The 19,065-nt window shown below is 44.5% G+C and overlaps 1 protein-coding gene and 1 long non-coding RNA gene across 2 annotated transcripts in view; one reads left to right on the top strand and one right to left on the bottom strand.

Annotated features, from left to right (window-relative positions):
• LOC129708206 (uncharacterized) overlaps nucleotides 1-19,065 on the bottom strand; it is a 79,278-nt gene that overhangs the window by 55,741 nt on the left and 4,472 nt on the right. Inside the window, exon 2 of the long non-coding RNA XR_008725307.1 lies at nucleotides 9,246-9,390. This is a non-coding gene — a long non-coding RNA (uncharacterized LOC129708206). The remainder of the gene's footprint in view (nucleotides 1-9,245; nucleotides 9,391-19,065) is intronic.
• Nucleotides 4,398-17,074, top strand: pycr1a (pyrroline-5-carboxylate reductase 1a). Its single transcript, XM_055653821.1, is given in 9 exon segments — nucleotides 4,398-4,510; nucleotides 5,291-5,370; nucleotides 9,285-9,355; nucleotides 10,921-10,992; nucleotides 10,994-11,101; nucleotides 11,562-11,783; nucleotides 11,864-11,956; nucleotides 13,307-13,470; nucleotides 14,292-17,074. Coding segments are annotated over 9 exon segments (969 nt in total). The 5' UTR covers nucleotides 4,398-4,493; the 3' UTR covers nucleotides 14,434-17,074.

Here is a 19,065-nt window from a genome sequence, read left to right on the forward strand (position 1 = left end):
ACAGCGCTTGCAGCGCCGGAGACCTGGGTTCGATCCCGACTACGGGTGCTGTCTGTATGACCGTGTGCGTTTTCTCCGAGATCTTCAGTTTCCTCCCACACTCTAAAGACATACAGGTTCGAAGGTTAATTGGCTTGGTGTATGTGTAAATTGTCCCTAGTGTGTGCAGGATAGTGTTAGTGTGCGGGGATCGCTGGTCGGTGGGCCGAAAGGCCTGTTTCCGCGCTGGATCTCTAAACTAAACTAAACTAAACTAAAAAGTTTAAGTTCTTTGTAATAGCCTGATTCGCCCCAGCCATTCTTTATTATCATGTCAACACATTGATTATCAGAAGTAAATCTAGCTGTGATGTTAGTGCATACAATTGTGATACTTTGCAGCAGTTATGGAGATTGTTTGGCCCATTTGGCTATGCTGCCCCATTTTAATCTGATTTCCAATTCCAGTGAAGTGTGCAGGAATTTAAATTTACCGCCTAATTCCTTACATATTATGGAGTGAATGTATTTACATGTTTTTGTTAACATATTATATTAAATTATTATTGTCTGTGTCACTGCCCATAACAAATACATATAGTATTCCAGTAAATATTCCAAATGTTGATTTAAAATGTTGGCTTCTTGCATTTTGAATGTAAAATATTGGAAAGGACTTATGTGGATTAACTGTGTTCTTACAGGGCTAATGCAATATACTTGATAACAAATAAGGCATGATTTGTACAAGCAGAAATGCATTTTGCCACACAACGTGTAAACGTGGCCTGAAATTTCCCAAAGGTATTGACCTCAAGAGATAAATGCTTTGCAATACCGATATTAACGTCTATCTCAGGTTTTAAGTGCAATGTCGTGCTGGTGTGTATTTTATTTGGGTAAGGTAGGTTATGTACCAAAGATAGACACAAAGTGCTGAAGAAACTCAGCAGGCCAGGCAACATCTCTGCAGTTATAGGATGTGCGATGTTTTGGGTCAGGATCCTTCAGTCCGATAAAGTCCGAGTCAGTCAGATTAATCTGAAGAAGAGTCCCCGGCCGGAAAGGTCACCGATCTATGTTTTCTGTTTAGTTTAGAGATACAGCACGGAAACAGGCCCTTCTGCATACTGAGTCCCCGCCGACCAGCGATCACGAGCACTATCCTACACACTAGGGACAATTTACAATTTTTACCGAAGCCAATTAATCTACAAACCTGTACATCTTTGGGGGAAACTGGAACACAGGGAGAACGTACAAACTCCGTACAGGCAGCACCCGTAGTCGGGATCGAACTGTGTCTCCCCGAGCTGTAAAGTAATAACTCTACCGCTGCGCCGCCCGATTCTAATTGTAGACCACAAGATAAGCTGAGATAATTGTAATTCTTTTAAGTTCTGAATGTATTTAAATATATATACGTTCATTACCGAAAGTAAATTAATTAGATGTCTTTTTATGAAGGATTATTATTTGGATGATTAATTGATTGAAAGATACAGCACAGAAACAGGCCCTTCGGCCCACCGATTCGGTGCCAACCAGTGGTCCCCGTATACTAAAGCTATCCTACACACACCTGGGACAATTTACAAACTTTACAGAATCCAATTAGCCTACAAACCTGTACGTTTTTACATTGCGGGAGGAAACCGGAGCACCCGGAGAAAACCCACGCGGTCACAGGGAGAACGTACAAACTCCATACAGTCAGCACCCGCAGTCAGGATCAAACCTGGGTCTCTGGTGCCGTGAGACAGCAACTCTACTGTTGCGCCACCGCGCCGCCCTGTGTTCTCCATTGATGCTGCCTGACCCGCTGAGTTAACTCCAGCACTCTGTGTCTATCTTTGGTATAAAGCAGCATTTGCAGCTCTTTGCTTCAACACTAAGGTAGAGTCTGTGCTCCACTTGCTCAATGCTGTGTACATTTGGCTCGGATTTTAGCCAGAGCCTGTGATAAAAAGATCCCCTTTGTTGTGTTTTAGCCGAACCAGCACATTTTGAGAGGCTGAAGCCAAAATATATGGTCAACCAGGCCTGTTAACAGAATTTACTGATTGTATCATGCACTGTGTGACTAAACCAAAATACTTTCAAATGTTTAACATCTATTGTTATTCTTTTTTTTGGGGGCAAAATAGGGATTCTGCATTCAAATGCATGGATGCAATTGAAATGTATAGCTACTCAGATTTTAGTGCCTTGATTTATGAATTAGGATCAATATTAAATAACATGGCAATACATACAATACTACAACAGTGCAGTTAACTATAAAATCAACATCGATTGCAGATTATTTAATGCTATTTAAAAAAAAAAATCAATGCAATAAAGATTGCAATTAAAATCTTAATCGATCCCGGAGTACCGGTACCATTCATAATCAATCTGTTTGCAGAGTAATGAAAATAAAAACAATTTATTTATTTTGTGCCTGTAACTTATGTCAGATTGTGCAGGCTGCATTGGGATGTTATTTAAAAACAGAGGCAGAAAATGTTGGAAATACTCAGCTAGTCAAGCAGCATCCCTGGAAAGCTAGTTAAAGAGTCATGGAGTGATACAGTGTGGAAACAGGCCCTTCAGCCCAACTTGCCCTCACCGGCCACCATGTCCCAGCTACACTAGTCCCACCTGCTTGCGTTTAGTCCATATCCCTCCATACCTGTCCTATCCACGTACCTGTCTAACGGTTTCTTAAATAGGGATAGTCCCTGCCTCAACTACCTCCTCTGGCAGCTTGTTCCATACACCCACCATCCTTTGTGTGAAAAAGTTACCCCTCAGATTCCTATTAAATATTTTCCCCTTCACCTTCAACCTATGTCCTCTGGTCCTCAATTCCCCTACTCTGGGCAAGAGACTCTGTGCATCTACCCGATCTATTCTTCTCATGATTTTATACACCTCAATAACCCTAACAATCTTATATGTTTCAATGAGATGCCCTCTCATCCTTCTAAACTCCAGAGTGCCATGCGGTCACTTGGAAGACGTGCAAACTCCATACAGACAGCACCTGTAGTCAGGACCGAACATGGGTCTCTGGCGCCGTAAGGCAGCAACTCTACTGGTGCACCATTGTGCCAACCTAAAAGAAAAGGGGTAGAAATGAATTGGTCATCACAACCATGAATTCCGCAGATTCACCACACTCTGGCTAAAGAAATTACTCCTCATCTCCTTTTCTAAAGGTACATCCTCTTATTCTGAGGCTGTGCCCTCCGGTTCTGGACTCTCCCACTAGTGGAAACATCCAAGGTTTGAGTAAATTGGGTTTTCCCTGTGAGATGACTGATGAAGGCAAAGGCAGGTGTTTCCATATTTTATGTGTAAGAAGGAACTGCAGATGCTGGTTTAAACAGAAGATAGATGCAAAAAGCTGGAGTAACTCAGCGGGATAGGCAGCGTCTCTGGAGAGAAGGAATGGTGATGTTTCGGATCGAGACCCTTCTTCAGACTGAGAGTCAGGGGAATAGGAACCAAGAGATAGAGCAGATATAAAGGACAAATGAATGAAAGATATGAATGAAAGTTTCTTCCCAGCTGTTATCAGGCAACTGAACCATCCTACCGCAACCAGGAATCAGTGCTGAACCATTATCTACCTCATCGGGGACCCTCGGACTATCTTTGATCGGACTTTACGAACTGTACCTTGCATTAGAAGTTATTCCCTTATCATGTACCAGTACACCAAAGATCCCATGGCAAGCAAGATAGATTACTCAACAAAAAAGACATAGTACAGTCATGGGCAGATTCATGGGTAATTTTCGGCCCCATTTCCATAACCGGCTTCCGTCTCCGCACCAAAGATCCCATAGCGGAGCATAGATAACTAGTGCGGAGACGGAAGCCGGTTACGGAAACATCCTCGTAAAAATAAAAGTCCTTTGGTAAAAATCTTCTCCTCATTTTCAGAATTATAATTTATTAACACAAACTGTTCCCCCGCAACGTTGATTACACTGCGAGTCTGGTTGGGGTCGGGTCGGGGTCGGGTTACTGGAATGGATGAAAAAAAGGCCCACCTTCCGCTCCGTTGCGTAGTGCACGTCAGCCCATTGCATTTAGCAGGAGTGGTCTATCTTGCTCCGCTATAGGATCTTTGCTGTACACTGCGAATGGCTCGAGTATTAATCATGTATTGTCCTTCCGCTGGCTGGTTAGCACGCAACAACAGCTTTTCACTGTACCTCGATGCACGTGACAATAAACTGAACTGATATGCAAAAAAGCCACGACGATCAAGGAAAGGTGGAGCCCACAACGGTCCATTGTTGGCTTTGGGGTAGGTGATAACGAGGTATACAGACAATGAAACTCAACAGGACTACAGTGACTTGTGTCAACATTGGACAACATTTAGTGGGACGTGCTTGATACATGATGTTGCAAAATCCTGCCACGTGACTTTTACATTCCACCGAAAGACTTCCGCGTTGATGTCTCTTCCAAATAATAGCAACTGATCAATAATCTGCTGATAATAAATGTAGAAAATGATGGAAATATCCAGGTAAGACCCACTCTAAAGGGGAAGATAGCAACACAGAGGATGTATAGCCCAAGTGAAGGCTCAGTATCGGGGAAGGGAATTCATATTTGCACGGTCATTCAAATAATTCATAATTCCTTTTAAATTTTCTTTTTTTGGGGGGGGGGGGGGGGGTGCGGGCAGCTGTGGTGTATTGTGGAGGTATTCTGGTGTTTTGGACTCGGTTTTGGGGGGTTACTCGTCTAGTAATGTATATGCTTCCAATCGCGTTCACATCGAGCGCACAGATCAGATCAGTGTGAAGATGGGGTCTCGCCCGGCCCGGTTCCTTCTCTCCAGAGATGCTGCCTGTCCCGCTGAGTTACTCCAGCGTTTTTTCTCCATTCGATCAGGTTAGAGGGACAGACAGACGACCCCTCTCTCCCTATTTTCTTTCCCTTTGCTCTCTCTCTCTCCCTCCCTCCCTCCCGGCTGACGGAATGATGCAATGTTCCGTGTCAGTTGCAAGGCGGATCTGTCTATGTCTATGTCCCGGGAACCTCCTGCTATTGGGGCAGATGGGGCGACAGGGGGCCGGGACTTAGCCGCGGCTCACGATTGCATTGGCGGGCGCGGCTGTCGGTCGGTCGGGGGCAAGTGGGAGGCGGTGTCCGGGCCACGTTGATGGGACCGGTTAAAGCGGAGACGGGGTTGAGTTGTCTTGTCTTGTGAGTGCACCTTCCAGCGACGGTCGGTCCCATCCTCACCTCTCCCCGTGCTCCAGACACACACCGTGAACCAGCCGCCTCTTATCCCACACAGGACAATACACAGAATGAGTGTCGGATTCATCGGAGCGGGCCAGTTGGCCTTTGCGTTGGCTCGTGGGTTTACCGCTGCTGGTGAGTTGAATTTCCGCAACAAAAAAAATGGGACCCCCCTCCGCCAGTTCTGGGGTGGTGTTCGTCCACATCGGGTCCTCACCCCGAAGCTTAACCAGCGCGTATAACCGTGAACCCCCATTTTCACATACCTTAAAGCCAATTTCAACGAACCAGGTCTACACTTCTTTGCTCTGCAACTGTTTCCAATTCAACCCGGGGAAACGTGCCATTGTCTGAAAAAAGCTCCCGACCTGAAACTCGTTCATAAATCAGAGTAGCATAATCTGTGGAATCCTCTGCCACAGAAAGTAGTTGAGGCCAGTTCATTGGCTATATTTAAGAGGGAGTTAGATGTGGCCCTTGTGGCTAAAGGGATCAGGGGGTATGGAGAGAAGGCAGGTACAGGATACTGAGTTGGATGATCAGCCATGATCATATTGAATGGCGGTGCAGGCTCAAAGAGCCGAATGGCCTACTCCTGCACCGATTTTCTATGTTTCTAATCAGGCCATTCGGCCCTGCCTACTTCCATCCCCTCTCTCCAATGTCATGACCATCCTCTCTTACCCCTTCAACTCCCATCTCTCTATCTCCAATCAATGTGTAGGAAGGAACTACAGATGCTGGTTTAAGCCGAAGATAGACATTCAAAGCTGGAGTAACTCTGCGGGTCAGACAGCATCACTGGACAAAATAATAGGTGATGGGTTTCAGGTTGAGACAGTCTCGACCCGAAATATTACCGTTTTCTTTTCTCCAGAGATGCTGTCTGACCTGCTGAGTGATTCCAGTTTGTTGTGTCTACAGTGCCCTCCATAATGTTTGGGACAAAGACCCATAATTTATTTATTTACCTCTGTACTCCACAATTTGAGATTTGTAATAGAAAAACAATTCTACATGGTGAAACCAAAATGTATAAAGGTACCCTATTAAAATCTGACATTGTGCACTTTAACTACATGTGATTTTTTTTTCTCTATTACAAATCTCAAATTGTGGAGGCAAAAACTATCTTATCTCAACCCGAAACGTCACCCATTCCTTCTCTCCAGAGATGCTGCCTGCCCCGCTGCGTTACTCCAGCATTTTGTGTCTACCTGGACTGTGGATGCTGTCTGTATGGTGCTTGAACCTTTTGCCTGTGACTGTGTGGGTTTTCTCCAGGTGCTCTGGTTTCCCCCCCACACTCAAAACTCCAGGTTTGTAGGTTACCTGGCTTCTGTAAATTGTCCCTGGAGTGTAGGATTGTGTAAGTTACAGGCTGATGGCTCGTTGGTGCGGACTCAGTGGGCCGAAGGGTCTGTTTCCACACTCTAAGTCTAAAGTCCTCAATCACAATCATTGCAACCTCCATTATCACCTCCACCATTGTCTTGTGAGAAGATTATCTATGATCTTGTTTGCCCTGTGCTGACTTTTGACCCGATGTTTGCATTTCTACATTCCAACATTATCTCTCACTGTGCCAGGGACATCAGCTAGCACATGATGTTGATGGGACTGGATTCTGTGAGTCAATTATCATCTCCTTGAGCAACTCCTCCAGTTAGCTGATTGCTTTTAACCTGACAAAACGTCTCCTATTCCTTTTCTCCAGAGATGCTGCCCGACCTGCTGAGTTACTCCAGCATTTTGTGTCTTTCTTCGGTGTAGAGCAGCATCTGCAGTTCTGCCCTGCTCGTGATCTTCGTTGAATTAAATCACCATGGCTGCCACCTCCCCCCCCCCCCCCCCCCCCCCCCCCCCCCCCCCCCCCCCCCCCCCCCCGCCCCCACCCTTGTCCCTTGTCCCACCACACACTTCCTTGGCCCTCGTCAGCCCACTTTTGGTTTTGGGTTTCTCTCCGCATCGGATTTAAGATGTTTGACTATAAATACCTCTTTGCCTTCGCATTTCGTTGGAATCTTGCACAGCTGTCTGACCCCTGTAAGGTCTCCATTCCTGTGACTCTTGTGTTCTGCATGGTTCAGGTCTCTACAGACACCCCCAACACAACACAACCACCGACAGCAGAGTGTCCCACTGCTCAATTTCCATTGCCCCCGCTAAACTGCCACCTCTTTTTAGTAAATCTATTCAAACCACTTGGAGTCACAGTGGCGCAGCGGTAGAATTGCTGCCTTACAGCGCCAGAGACCCGGGTTCAATCCTGCCTACGGGTGCTGTCTGCACGGAGTTTGTACATTCTCCCGACAAACCTGTACATTTGGGTTTTCTCCAGGTGCTCCAGTTTCTTCCCCCACTCCAAAGATGTACAGGGTTGTAGGTTAATTGATTTTTGTAAATTGTCACTAGTTTAGTTTAGTTTAGAGATACAGCGCAGAAACAAGCCCTTGGGCCCAGGGAGTCTATGCAAACCAGCGATCTCCGCACATTAACATTATTCGACACACACTAGGGACAATTTACAATTTTACCGAAGCCCAGTATACTGCAAACCTGTACGTCTTTAGAATGTGGGAGGAAACCAGAGCTGCCGGAGAAAACCCACACGTGTCTCAGGGAGAACATACAAAACTCCATAGAGACAGCACCAGTGGTCTGGATCGAACACGGGTCTCTGTCTCTGTAAGGCAGCAACTCTACCGCTGTGCCACCCTCTAGTATAGTGCTAGTGTACGGGGTGATCGCTGGTCAAAGCGGATTCAGTGAGCCGATGGGCCCGTATCTACACTGTATCTCTAAGCACTAAAGTCTAAAGCCATACAGCATGGAAACAAACCGTATATACTTTCCTGAAGATAGACACAAAAAGCTGCAGTAACTCAGCGGGACAGGCAGCATCTCTGGAGAGAAGTAATGGGTGATGTTTCGGGTCAAGACCCTTCTTCAGACTGAGAAGGGTCTCGTCCCAAAACGTCACCTATTCTTTTTCTCCAGAGATGTTGTCTGACCCGCTGAGTTACTCCAGCTTTTAGTGCCTTCATACTTGTGTATATTTTTTGGTTATTACGGGTATTACAGAGTATGTTTACATATCTGTTGTGCCGCTGCAAGTAAAAATGTCATTGTTCTGTTTAGGGACATATGACAGTAAAACAATTTTGCCTCTTGACAGTCCCACGTGCCTACATTTGATCTTGCTACCAATGATTCCAATTAAAAACCTATGTACTTTATCAATGGATGGAGAGCTGCCCTTCTCTGCTCTGACGTATGTGTGTTCCACATTGGCTCTGTAAAGACATAGAAACACAGAAACATAGAAAATAGGTGCAGGAGGAGGCCATTCGGCCCTTTGAGCCAGCACCGCCATTCATTGCGATCGTCCCCAATCAATAACCCGTGCCTGCCTTCTCCCCATATCCCTTGATTCCACCAGCCCCTAGAGTGTCTAATTCTCTCTTAAATCCATCCAGTGATTTGGCCTCCACTGCCCTCTGTGGCAGGGAATTTCACAAATTCACAACTCTCTGGGTGAAAAAGTTTTTTCTCACCTCCGTCTTTATTCTAAGACTGTGGCACCTGGTTCTGGACTTGCCCAACATTGGGAACAGTTTTCCTGCATCTAGCTTGTCCATTCCTTTTATAATTTTATATGTTTCTATAAGATCAACACAGTTCAACACAGTACTCGAGCCGACTGGGTATGGACTGTAAACGAGAGGCCTGCCAGAAACGTTTACATTCTACATTCCCTGAATAAATAGAACAAAAAATATGTATCGAAACATAGAAAATAGGAGCAGGAGTAGTCATTCGGTCCTTCGAGCCAGCACCGCCATGCAATATGATCATGGCTGATCGTTCCTGCTTTCTCCCCATATCCCTTGATTCCGTTAGCCCTTACAGCTATAATCTAACTCTCCATCTTAGGGCACTCTGAAACATGATGAAGCAGAATTTCATTAAAGCCAGATTGCTTCATTGCAATTGAGAACTCGACTTACCAAGATTTCATTTTCAGAAATTGTATTTTTCTTCCTCAGGTGTACTGGCTGGACACAAGATTATAGCAAGTTCACCAGATCACGACTTGCCCACCGTTGGAGGTCTGAGGGTAGGACTCTTTCTTTTATATTTCTCAGGCGATCCCTGGGGAACAAGAATAACGTTCAATGATTCAATGGCTTTTTATTATCCCATATAGAATCAGAATCAGATTTTATTCGCTAAGTTTTGCAACATACGAGGAATTTCACTGGCCAGATCAGTCATACAATTAAAAGCAACAGACTGAAAAACACATTTTAAAATGAACATCCACCACAGTGACTCGTACACATTCCTCACTGTCATGCAAGGCGAAATAAAGTTCAAGGCCTTCCTTTTGTTCTTCCACAGTCGGGAACCTCGAGCCCTCCGTTGACGGGACGGTCTTGACTCCCGTAGCCAGTGGCATTCGGGCCCTCCGCATTGAGGTGTTCAGCTCCTGTATCGGGGAGATATACCAATGAACTGTACAATGTACTATCTGAAGAAGGGCCTCGACCCGAAATGTCACCCATTCCTTCTCTCCAGAGATACTGCCTGACTCGCTGAGTTACTCCAGCTTTTTGTGTCCCTCTACAGTGAAATTGTATTTATATACAGTTCTGTAAGATTATTGCCGTATGTAAGTACAATCTCTGCTTAAGTACACAAGCAGCCAGCTGAGTCCATATGCAGGTTTGGGGACAAATGGAAAGTGCAACAAAGCAGGCCCTGCACAGTAGTTCCTTTCTTGTTCTGTGGATAAATCAACATGTCGCTTGGGGCGACACGGTGGCGCAGCGGTAGAGTTGCTGCCTTACAGCGCCAGAGACCTGGGTTCCATCCTGACTACGGGCACTGCCTGCACATTCTCCCCGTGATTGCATGGGTTTTCTCCGGGTGCTCCGGTTTCCTTCCACACTCCAAAGACATACAGGTTTGTAGGTCGATTGGCTTCGGTAAAAATTGTTAATTGTCCCTACCGTGTGGTGTGTGCTTGTATAAATGGAGTCAGTGCGGACTCGATGGGCCGAAGGGCCTGCTTCCGCGCTGTGTCTCTAAACTAAATAAACTAAACTATTGTCGAGCGGGGACAACAACCCGCATGAACATTATTATTACGTGATCTCTGTTGGTCCAGCAAAAATGGATAATCCGGCAAGGCCCTGGAACCAAGCGTGCCGGAAAATCGGTGGTGTACCTGTTCAACAATATCTATGTGGTTATAAGCTAAGAAGCCAATCGGTGTGTGTGTGAGAAAGGAACTGCAGATGTTGGTTTATACCGAAGATAGACACAAAATGCTGGAGTAACTCAGCGGGTCAGGCAACATCTCTGGAGAATAAGGATGGGTGATGTTTCGGCTCGGGATCCTTCTTCAGCCTCTTGAGAAAAAGAATGGGTGACGTTTTGGGGTCGGGACCTGACCGGAAACGCCACCCATTCTTTTTCTCCAGGGATGCTGCCTGACCCGCCGAGTTACTCCAGCACTTTGTGTCAGTCTTCAGCGTTTGTGTGATATTTCCAAATTATAGCAATTTAGGGGAATAGTTTTTCTGCATAATTGCCATTGCAAATCATGTTACAATCTGTGTTGCAGTGTGAAATGCTCTGTCAATGTTCTCTGGATTTTAATCCAATTTTGTTTTGCAGAAACTGGGTGTCAATTTTACCTCTAGCAACAAGGAGGCAGTTCAGAAGTGTGATGTGCTGTTCCTGGCCGTTCAAACCACCTATTATCCCTTTCGTGCTGGATGAGATTGCTCCCGACATTGAAGATCGCCACCTGGTCGTGTCTTGTGCCGCTGGAGTCACCATTAGCTCCATAGAGAAGGTCAGCTTCTTTCATCGTGGTGGCGCGGTTATTAAAATGGCAGTGGCGTTGTCGATTATGAGTGTGTGTGTTTTAGGTTTAATTGCATTTTGGTTGCATGTACTGAGGTACAGTGGAAGACTTTGCATTGCTTGCTGCCCAAACAGATCAGAAATACTATCGACAATAGACAATAGGTGCCTTTCGAGCCAGCACCGCCATCCAATGTGATCATGGCTGATCATCCACAATCAGTACCTTCTCTCCATATCCCCTGACTCCGCTATCTTTAAGAGCCCTCTCTAGCTCTCTCTTGAAAGTATCCAGAGAACAGGCCTCCACCACCCTCCGAGGCAGAGAATTCCGCAGACTCGCCACTCTCTGTGTGGGGGTATCGCTGGCCGGCTGCGGACTCGGTGGGCCGAAGGGCCTGTTTCTGCGCTGTACCTCTAAACTAAACTAAAGCTGTTTGCCTTTGCAGAAACTGTCCACCGTGCGCCAGTTTCCCAAGGTGATCCGGCTGATGACCAACACGCCAGTGATAGTGCGGGAGGGCGCCACGGTGTACGCCACAGGCACGCACGCGGATGTGGAGGACGGCAACCTGCTGGAGCAGCTGATGGCCAGTGTGGGCTACTGCGTGGAGGTGGAGGAGGACCTCATCGATGCCGTCACCGGCCTCAGCGGCAGCGGCCCTGCCTATGTACGTACCATGACAACGCATCTTATCAAAGAACTGCCGTTCGTAGTTGTGGTGGGTTGATCATTGTATTTTATTTCCAGGCTTTCACAGCTATCGATGCCTTGGCGGACGGTGGTGTAAAGATGGGACTTACTCGAAGATTAGCTGTTCGGCTTGGAGCTCAGGCATTGCTGGTCAGTAAATCACATTCCACCTTGGACCATTGGACAAAGGGGCAGAATTCGGTCCATAGAGATATACAAAATCGGGAGAGGAATAAATTGGGTAGAAGCACAGAGCCTCTTACCCAGAGTAGGAGAATCAGGAACCAGAGGAAATAGGTTGAAGGTGAAGGAGGAAAGACTTAATAGGAATCTGAGGGGTAATTTTCACACGGGTGTATGGAACGAGCTGCTGGAGGAGGTAGTTGCAACGTTTAAGAAACATTTGGACAGGTACATGCATAGGACAGGTTTATGGGCCAAATGCAGGCAGGTGGGACGAGTGCATGTTGGTCGGTGTGAGAAGGTTTGGCTGAAGGGCCTGTTTCCACACTGTATGAGTTGGCTATGCCATTCAATCATGGCTGATCTATTTTTTTTTTCCCCCTCAACCCCATTCTCATGCCTTCTCCCTGTAACCTTTGACGCCCTTACTAATCAAGAATAACAGATAACAGAGGGGAAGAAGCTGCTCCTGAGTGTGGTGGTGTGCTTTTTCAAGTTTCTTCTCTCCCGTTGGGCAGAAGGTACAGAAGGAATGGCCAGGGTGGGAAAGGTCTTTAATTATAGACAATAGGTGCAAGAGTAGGCCATTCTGCCCTTCGAGCCAGCACCGCCATTCAATGTGATCGTGGCTGATCATCCCCAATCGGTACCCCGTTTGTGCCTTCTCCCCATATCCCCTGACTCTGCTATTTTTAAGAGCCCTATCTAGCTCTCTCTTGAAAGCATCCAGATAACTGGTCTCCACAGCCCTCTGAGGCAGGGAATTACACACTCACAAATCTCTGTGAGAAAAAGAGTTTCCTCGTCTCCGTTCTAAATGGCTTACCCCTTATTCTTAAACTGTGGCCCCTGGTTCTGGACCCCCCTCTTGGCTACTTTTGCTTTACCTATTCTCCTTGAGTTTGGATTGATTATGTCTCTAAATAGCATTATCTGATGATAGAATAGCATTCATATCAAATAGCATGCAAAACAAAGCTTTTCAAACACATCCACACCCCCCCGCCTCCCCGCACCTGTATCCACCTATCACTCGCCAGGCTTTGTCTTGCCCTCTCCTCTCTTCCAGCTTTCTCACCCACCACCAAAATCAGTCTGAAGAAGGGTGCTGTAGCAAAATGTCACCTATCTATGTTCTCCAGAGATGCTGCCTGACCCGTTGAGTTACTTTTGTAGTCCTATGTGTCGATTTCTTTTTGCTACACCTCAATACACGTGACGGTAATAGACCTAAACCAAAAGACTGCACAGCCTGAGATTTCTGGTATGTTGTGTGTTTTCTTGCGAGGCATTCACTTGGTTGTCTTCTGTTGACAGGGAGCAGCTAAGATGTTGCTGGATTCTGAGCAGCACCCAGGGCAACTGAAAGACAACGTGTGTTCACCTGGGGGGGCCACAATCCACGCCATTCACTTGCTGGAGAGCGGAGGGTTCCGCAGTCTCCTCATCGATGCTGTCGAGGCCTCCTGTATAAGGACAAGGTGCGTGTGTCACTACAGTAAACCCTCGTTATAACGGACCATATGAGGGAGATTGGTGTCCGTTATTGCCCATTATAACCGAGTAAGGGGTTCAGTCCAACCACCTAGCAGATGTGAAATGACGAGATGTTTTCAAATGCAAAGTTCTTTTTAACAGCTAAAAATGTATTTTGGTTACTGCTAAAAATACTAAAGGCTGTGTGTTACCTTTTTTAAAACAGTTAAATGTGTTTGGAAGCAATTGCTTGTCCATTTCAATGCCTTGTCAATTTCAATGCCCGGTCAATTTCAGTCACCCGTTCTACGTACAGATGCTCCCCATTTACAATGCTTCAACTTGCGTTATTTCAACTGTACGATGGTGCAAAACTGCAGCGAACCGCAGCTCATTTCCGGTCACGTGATCAAATTGTATTAAATGCATTTTCGACCTACGATATTTTCGATTCAGGATAGGTTTATCGGAACGTAACCCCATCGTAGGTCGAGGAGCAGCTGTACTATGTTATCCCACTTCCTCGTCCTCCCCTGACACACTAGGGCTAATTAACTGAGGCGAATTAATATCCAAACCCGCACCTCTTTTGGATTTGTGAGCAAACCTGAGCACCCAGAGGGAACCTCCGCGACCACAGGGAGAACATGCAAACTCCACGCACAGACCGCATCCTAGGTCAGGATCGAACCCTGCTGTGCTGTATCCTGAGATGAAAGCATTGATAAAGAATATTGAGGGATTGTAGTGCAGTCTGTGGGAGTTGAACCATGGGGGATACAATATGCGCTTGTAAATAAACTCTATGCTCCTTTCTCTTGTTTAGGGAGCTCCAGTTTCTAGCAGACCAGGATACGGCTCCCCCAGAAGCCATTAAAAAGACCACGCTGAACAAAGTGAAACAGAGGGCCTCCAAAGCTGGGATCAGCATTTTCAACAATAAGTACCCTGGGAGCAAGAGTCAATAAATACTGGAAGATTGGCATCTGCGGTTACATTGAAAGGGACGACAGCAGGGTTACCAAACTACAGATTGAAATGAAGTGTAAATGAAGAACAATGTCTTTGTCACCACTTTGTCCTGGTTCTTAATCTGCAATTTGTTAAAATAGGAATGTCGAGGTACGAGTACATACTTAAAAAAGCTCTGTTAAATCAGGGGTTGATGTGGGTGCTGTGTATGAAGTAAAACTGCCTGTATCTATAGCAGTCACTGTTTCATTTTCTTCGCCCTTCCTTGGGTAGAGACATTTGGCTGTAAACTGATTTGAGATGTGTTGAAGCCATTGAAAGGACCCATGAGTATCACTTTTCTTTTTCTTCCTTTCTTCCTAAAGTAGTTCCCTTGTTTACAAAACTAGTTGGCTCCTTTTGTAATTTTTTTTCCTGGAAAAATATATTTTTGTTTCACTGCTCTCGACTTTTCTGCCCTTTAGTTGGTTTCACAAAGATGTACATATAGTCCTTTAATCCCATGAGTTTAACCACATAGACTGCACTAATCAAATGTCATCTATTGGAGGCTAATGTATCTACTAGAGGCCAGTGAATGTTGACTGCCAACAATATCTATCCTATGAATAATTTCTTTTCCAAAAATCTTCCAAAAAACAAACCATGTGGCACTTTATTCAATACACTTCAACCTTCCTCAACCTGTTTTGTTATTATATTGAAGAACATTTTTAAAAATGTATTAGATGCAACGTGCACTTTTCCAGTGCGTTAGCTGTTACTTATGAACCCATCATTTTCCAAGTGATAAAGATATGAACCCCAGCATTATTTTATTTTACTCTGGGACCAGTCATTGTCGATTCTACCATGAGACATTGTCAATTTTACCTTAGACAATGCCAATACCATAAGGCATTGTCTATTCTTCCATTAGACAATGTTGATTCTACCATAGAAATGTCTCCACAATTACCTTGTACAGGAAGATGAGAGCAGACTTTTCATGAACTTATGTAGCTCAATGAACGTGGCAATACAAACTAAGGATATAAACTCTACTGCTGAAGAAGCCTAGTGGATTAGAGGGCAATTTCTTTGATCCAGAATACAGAATGTGAACAAGAATAACTTGGGAGATTTCTTGATTAAAGAGCTGTGTTGGGGAGTGATGAAGGTACTGTCCAGTCTGTTTGGAGAGAAATGTTCTTCATATTTTAACAAGAGAACTTCTTGAAGAAACGAGGATTTAAAACAAAGTAAAACGTATGATTATCAATTGTGAGAAAGGGAATCTTTTCCAAAATTAATTCTCTGCTCAATTTTGTGTACCTTGGATTGAAAGCATCGGGTTGGAAATATGTTCCTAATTACATAGGCAATGTAATTAATTGTAATTACTTGTGTCTTAAGTGGTCTAAGATCTGTGCATATGCAATGTCAAAGCATATTTCGGAACACAGGACAAAATAGTTTGTGTTTAGAGTTTGGGACTGAAGTTGAATATCTTCCCCATTCATTCAATAACTCTAGGATTTTTTTAATTTGGGGGATTGCAGAATGTTCTATCAAATTATTCACAGCAAATTGAATTGCTTTGGGAAGCGTTATATTTAATGTGAGGCAAGAGCCAAGAATCTTTTTTGTATAATGGAATAATTGAAACAATCCTAAATGTTAATGGCCATAGACTGTTGTGACTATTCCTATTTCCACATGCAACTCAGCTGTTAGCAGGTGGCTCAATTAGCCACGATTGCTGAGTTTTTTGTTTTTTTTAAACCATTCCTGAATCTCCTGTAAATGTTGTGGGTATATTTATTCTCCATTGTTTTGCAGTCTGACCAAAAGTGAATCATGTGAGCTGCTAGAAGTGACCTTTACTTGTGCATTTCTGAAGAATGGGCTAATGTGATTAAATTCTATACACTTGTGCCTCTGTGGTCAGTGGGGAAATATGACCAGATTTTCTCCAGGTTAGCTCCAACAAAAAACCTCTCAGACTTGCAAACCCACAGCACGCTTTAAACGTGTCAGGAAAGTGCCTCCAAGATTGTCGTTACAGTTCATTATTACTTAAGTATTGCATCTTTATAGATGTATCGGCTTATCCAGCAAAGTGAAGCTACTCTCCTTTTATTATAAAAGTGAAGAGTCACTGGTTAATTTATCAAGCCAGTCTTTTTAACATAAGAAATAAGCATCAATCATTGATACTAAATTATTTTGGTTTATTACAATAGATATTTTGCTGCAAGAAAAGACAATATTTACAATATACCAACAGATAAATACATCCTTTGAGTCGAGATTGAGGAATATACTACAGCAGGAAATTTATCATTTGGATACCTAAAGTGTTTTGGAGGGTATTCTTGGATAAATCTGTGTGGGAAAAGGAAGCCTCACAATTTTGTATGCAATTTGAAAATTGCTACCAAGTTCATCTGCTTCAGAGTTTGGACCAACTAAACTTCGACCTTTTATTGCCTTTGGGACAATTGCTTGTGCTCGATGGTAGCTGTAGCGGCTGCAATTGTGAATGAGAGTAAACTTGTCCACAATGCGTTATGTACACTTGTGCATACATATCTTGCACACAAATACACAATACTGTTATGATTCTGTGAAATAAAAGCCAGCATAAAGCAACAAGTTTGAAGTGCTTTACAGCTAGACGTACAAGTATATAATTTGTCTATGGAATTTGTGTCCATGTGGCTTCAACATATATTTAATAAACATAAATATTTTCTAAAATACATAAGTAGATTCTGTCTGTAACACACAAAAGCACATCTGCATATGAAGTGTTTAAGAAGGAACTGCAAGAAGTTGGAAAAATCGAAGGTAGATAAAAATGCTGGAGAAACTCAGCGGGTGAGGCAGCATCTATGGAGCAAAGGAATAGGAATATATTCCTTCACTCCATAGATGTTGCCTCACCCGCTAAGTTGCTCCAGCATTTTTGTCTACCTTCTGCATATTAAACATCAGCCTTCACTGGTGCAGAGGAAAGTAAAGTCAATGGATATTTTTAAGGTGGAGATTGGAAGATTCTTGATAAGTGCGGGTGTTGGGGGTTATGGGGAGAAGGCAGGAGAATGGGATTGAGAGGGAAGGATAGATCAGCCATAATTGATTGATGGAGTAGACTTGATGGGCCAAATGGCCTAATTCCGCCCCTATAACTTATTAAATTATAAACTTATGAACTCTGTTCGCCTATATCCACCAATCTCTCGCCTGGCTTTGTTCTGCATCAACCTCTCTTCTAGCTTTCTCCCCTCTACTACAATCAGTCTGAAGAAGGGTCCTGACCCAAAAACAGTTTTGTTCTCCAGAGATGTTGCCTGGCCTGTTGAGTTACTCCAGCACTTTGTGTTTTCCGAGCAAAGAGAAAAATAGTTTATCTTCAACAGTTCCCTTTGATGGAGGGTTCCGGACCAGTAACATTAACTGTTTCTATTTCCACAGATGCTGCCTGACCTGCTTAGTGTTTGCATTACTTTCTATTTTAATTGAAGCTTTCCTGCATCTGCAATTCTTTAGAGGTTCATAGTCAGATCGATCTGGCTTCACCTTCAGAGTACAAAGCTAGTCTGTTTCGTAAAACCAATATGGGCTCCACCTTTTCTGAGGACATCTGTTGCTGCTGCTGCTGGCCCTGATTTGTTCCGGCCTTTCCTCGCCTCCAGTTTACTTTCTCTCTCTCGCCTCCAGTTTACTTTCTGTCTCCCATCTCTACTTTCAGTCTGAAGAAGGGTTCTGACATAAAACGTCACTTACTCTTTTTCTCCAGAGATGCTGCCTGTCCTGCTGAGTTACTCCAACATGTCTCCAGCATGTTGTGTCTATCTTTGGTATAAACCAGCATCTGCAGCAATTTGTTTCTACAGACTAGTAAGCTGTTCAACTTTGGAATGAGTTTGCTCTTATCAACTGCTGGTTTGGAAATCATGTGACAAACATCAGCTTCTGAGATACACACAAAATGCTGGAGTAACTCTGCGGGGCAGGCAGCATCTCTGGAGAGAAGGAATGGGTGACGTTTCGGGTCGAGACCCTTCTTCAGACTAATGTCGGGAGAGGACGGCACAGAGATAAAATGTAGTTGGAGACAGTAAGACTGGTCGGAGAACTGGGAAGTGGGAGGGGATGAGAGAGGGGAAGGCAAAGGCTACTTGAAGTTAGAGAAGTCAATGTTCATACTGCTGGGGTGTAAGCTGCTCAAGCAAAATATGAGGTGCTGTTCTTCCAATTTGCGCTGGGCCTCACTCTGACAGTGGAGGAGGCCCAGGACGGAAAGTTCAGAGTGGGAGGGGGAGTTAAAGTGTTGAGCAACTGGGAGATCAGGTAGGTTTAAGCGGACTGAAGGGTCTTGACCCAAAATGTCACCCATTCCTTCTCTCCAGAGATGCTACCTGTCCCGCTGAGTTACTCCTGCATTTTCTGTCTATCTTCGATTTCATGGCCAAGGTTTCAAGGTCAGTTTATTGGCACATGTACCAATTAAGTTACAGTGAAATTTTACACCAGCATCTGCAGTTCTTTCCTACAGAATGCTACAGAATTGGGGGAAGAAAAGGACTTAAGGGCCTGTCCCACTTAGGCAACTCTTTAGGTGACTGCCAGGGACTAGTTTT

This window comes from Leucoraja erinacea, chromosome 23, assembly GCF_028641065.1.
Source record: "Leucoraja erinacea ecotype New England chromosome 23, Leri_hhj_1, whole genome shotgun sequence".
Classification (NCBI taxonomy): Eukaryota; Metazoa; Chordata; class Chondrichthyes; order Rajiformes; family Rajidae; genus Leucoraja; species Leucoraja erinaceus.